Below are 2,012 nucleotides of genomic sequence, written 5' to 3' on the forward strand. Positions count from 1 at the left end.
GCAGAAGTTTGCTTGATCTAGTGCCTGTTTTATTTTAATTAACTTTAATCAAAATGATTGCTGGAGCAATTCTATTAATATGCTTTAGAGCAATTCTATCAGTGTGTTTAAAAAGTGACTACATTTAAAATAAAACAAAACATTTACAGAAATTTTAGCTTTTCTTGTATCTGCCTAAGTACAGTATGCCAATACAGTAACTGTTGCCATGGTAGTAGTATTATGTAATTGCTCCCTCAGTGTCAGGATATATAGTACAACTTAAACACGGCACTCTTTTATTAAGTGTATGAGGGGCTGTGAGTAACGGTACAGCATTACTCTGGCTATCTAGAGACTTCAGCAGTCCCTGTTTTCAATTGAAAGGATCAATGTGTGCGTTGGTCTGTCAGACTGGAGGCATCAAAGTTGATGCAGGTGAGATGTGTCTGTACCTTGTTTCACTGTGTTTTGAAGTTCTTACATTTTCAAAGCACTTGAGGAGCATAACATAGCATCTGACAAGCAGCGCCCTGAGAGGCAAGGAAAGCTGGCATAGATATGTGCAGAAATTGGGCCTTAACAGTTTGACTGTAGGTGCTTTTTTAAATCTATTTTCGTGCTGTGTTTTTTTTTTGTCTTCTGCGTTGAACATTTTATTCAGCTGGCTCTAATGGTCTCGGTAGCAACGTTTTGAACAAAACAATTGTTTCAGAGCTAGGGTGAACAGAATTTAAAAAATCAATGCGATGCACACTGGTTTACATTTCATTATTGGGTCAGCTAAAGGTAAAACTCTAATACACAAATAAAATGTACAGCAAATTTAGGCTGCTACTTGTATTTTTGCCTACAATCAACTTAGGTGTCTCGTCAATCATATAAATGGAGAGTCTTTTAATAGCAGCTACTGGACTGTTTTGCTGATAAAACCAGTATTTACTCCTCAGCACTCGCACGTTGTACATGGTTACGAATGCTTCAGAGATGTGTTTTTGTAACATGAAGTCTCCAAGGCTAGATTTGAAAAGCAAGAATATAAGTGTCTTGACATGCTGTTTTATTCTGGTTACCCGTGTTGTGAAAAGGAAATGCAAGCACTGAAAGAGATTGTGGCTTTTCAAAGTTCAAAACTATTTTTAAAATAAAATTTGACCCGAGATGCAATGGTGTCTTTTTGATGCTTTGTATTTTTTTTTTATTTATTTTTTTTTACAGTAGAAAATCCTCTTCAGTTATAAAGATTTTCAACAGAGGTACAGAATTGATATTCATATAGTTTTGAGGTGATTCTAACAATATGCTGTACCTCCTAATACATCATAAAACATTTTCATTTTAAATCTGCTCTTAATGACTTTTGTATGTCAGCGGATTGAATCCAAATCTGTTTAGCACTGCGGACAGTTTAAGTGACCACAATTTTTACACAAAGCGCAGTCCAATAGTGACTCTACATCTCATACTGTTGTCTGCTATGTTATTATTTTAATAGTCCACGCAGGACAAAACATTACTGTAGTCTTCCAGTAAGCTGCAAAGCTTGTTGGACCTTTTTTTTTAGTTTCTTTTTCTTTTTTAACTCTCAACTTCTTGGATATACTGCACTGTAGCTGAATATAAAAAAAAACAAAGCAAGTAAATATAATATAAGTAAGTGTCCTGCCCTACTGAAATTCGTATCCCAGATGGAGTCTAGTTCTATTTGGCAGGTCTAGTCTGTTCAGCACCTCTACTTTCATCATTGCACCCAGTCTGAATATTTCCCCAAACAGAAACTGGGTTGTATGTTTACATTAACAGTACATTACCCTGCCTTTTCATTTCTGTTATTCAGTTTTAAAGTGCCAGTGCAGTAACTAGAGGCTCACTCTGCCATTAAACTTAATTAATGTACTAGAATTACATTCAGATGGTGGATCACTGACAGCACAGAGAACCAAGGGCATTGATTTTTATAATAAAAGCTTACGAGAATTTCTTGTGCCAGGCTTTGTTTTAAAGATATCATTGTTACATGTACATACAGCACA

The 2,012-nt window shown here is 35.6% G+C and overlaps 1 protein-coding gene across 1 annotated transcript in view; it reads left to right on the top strand.

Annotated features, from left to right (window-relative positions):
- Positions 1-411: 411 nt before the first annotated feature.
- The window catches only part of LOC121302581 (E3 ubiquitin-protein ligase CBL-B-like), a 16,699-nt gene continuing 15,098 nt past the window's right edge, over positions 412-2,012 (top strand). Inside the window, exon 1 of the mRNA XM_041232583.1 lies at positions 412-417. Within this exon, the coding sequence (XP_041088517.1) occupies positions 412-417 (6 nt within the window). The remainder of the gene's footprint in view (positions 418-2,012) is intronic.

The sequence above is a fragment of the Polyodon spathula genome, chromosome 30 (genome assembly GCF_017654505.1).
Source record: "Polyodon spathula isolate WHYD16114869_AA chromosome 30, ASM1765450v1, whole genome shotgun sequence".
Taxonomy (NCBI): domain Eukaryota; kingdom Metazoa; phylum Chordata; class Actinopteri; order Acipenseriformes; family Polyodontidae; genus Polyodon; species Polyodon spathula.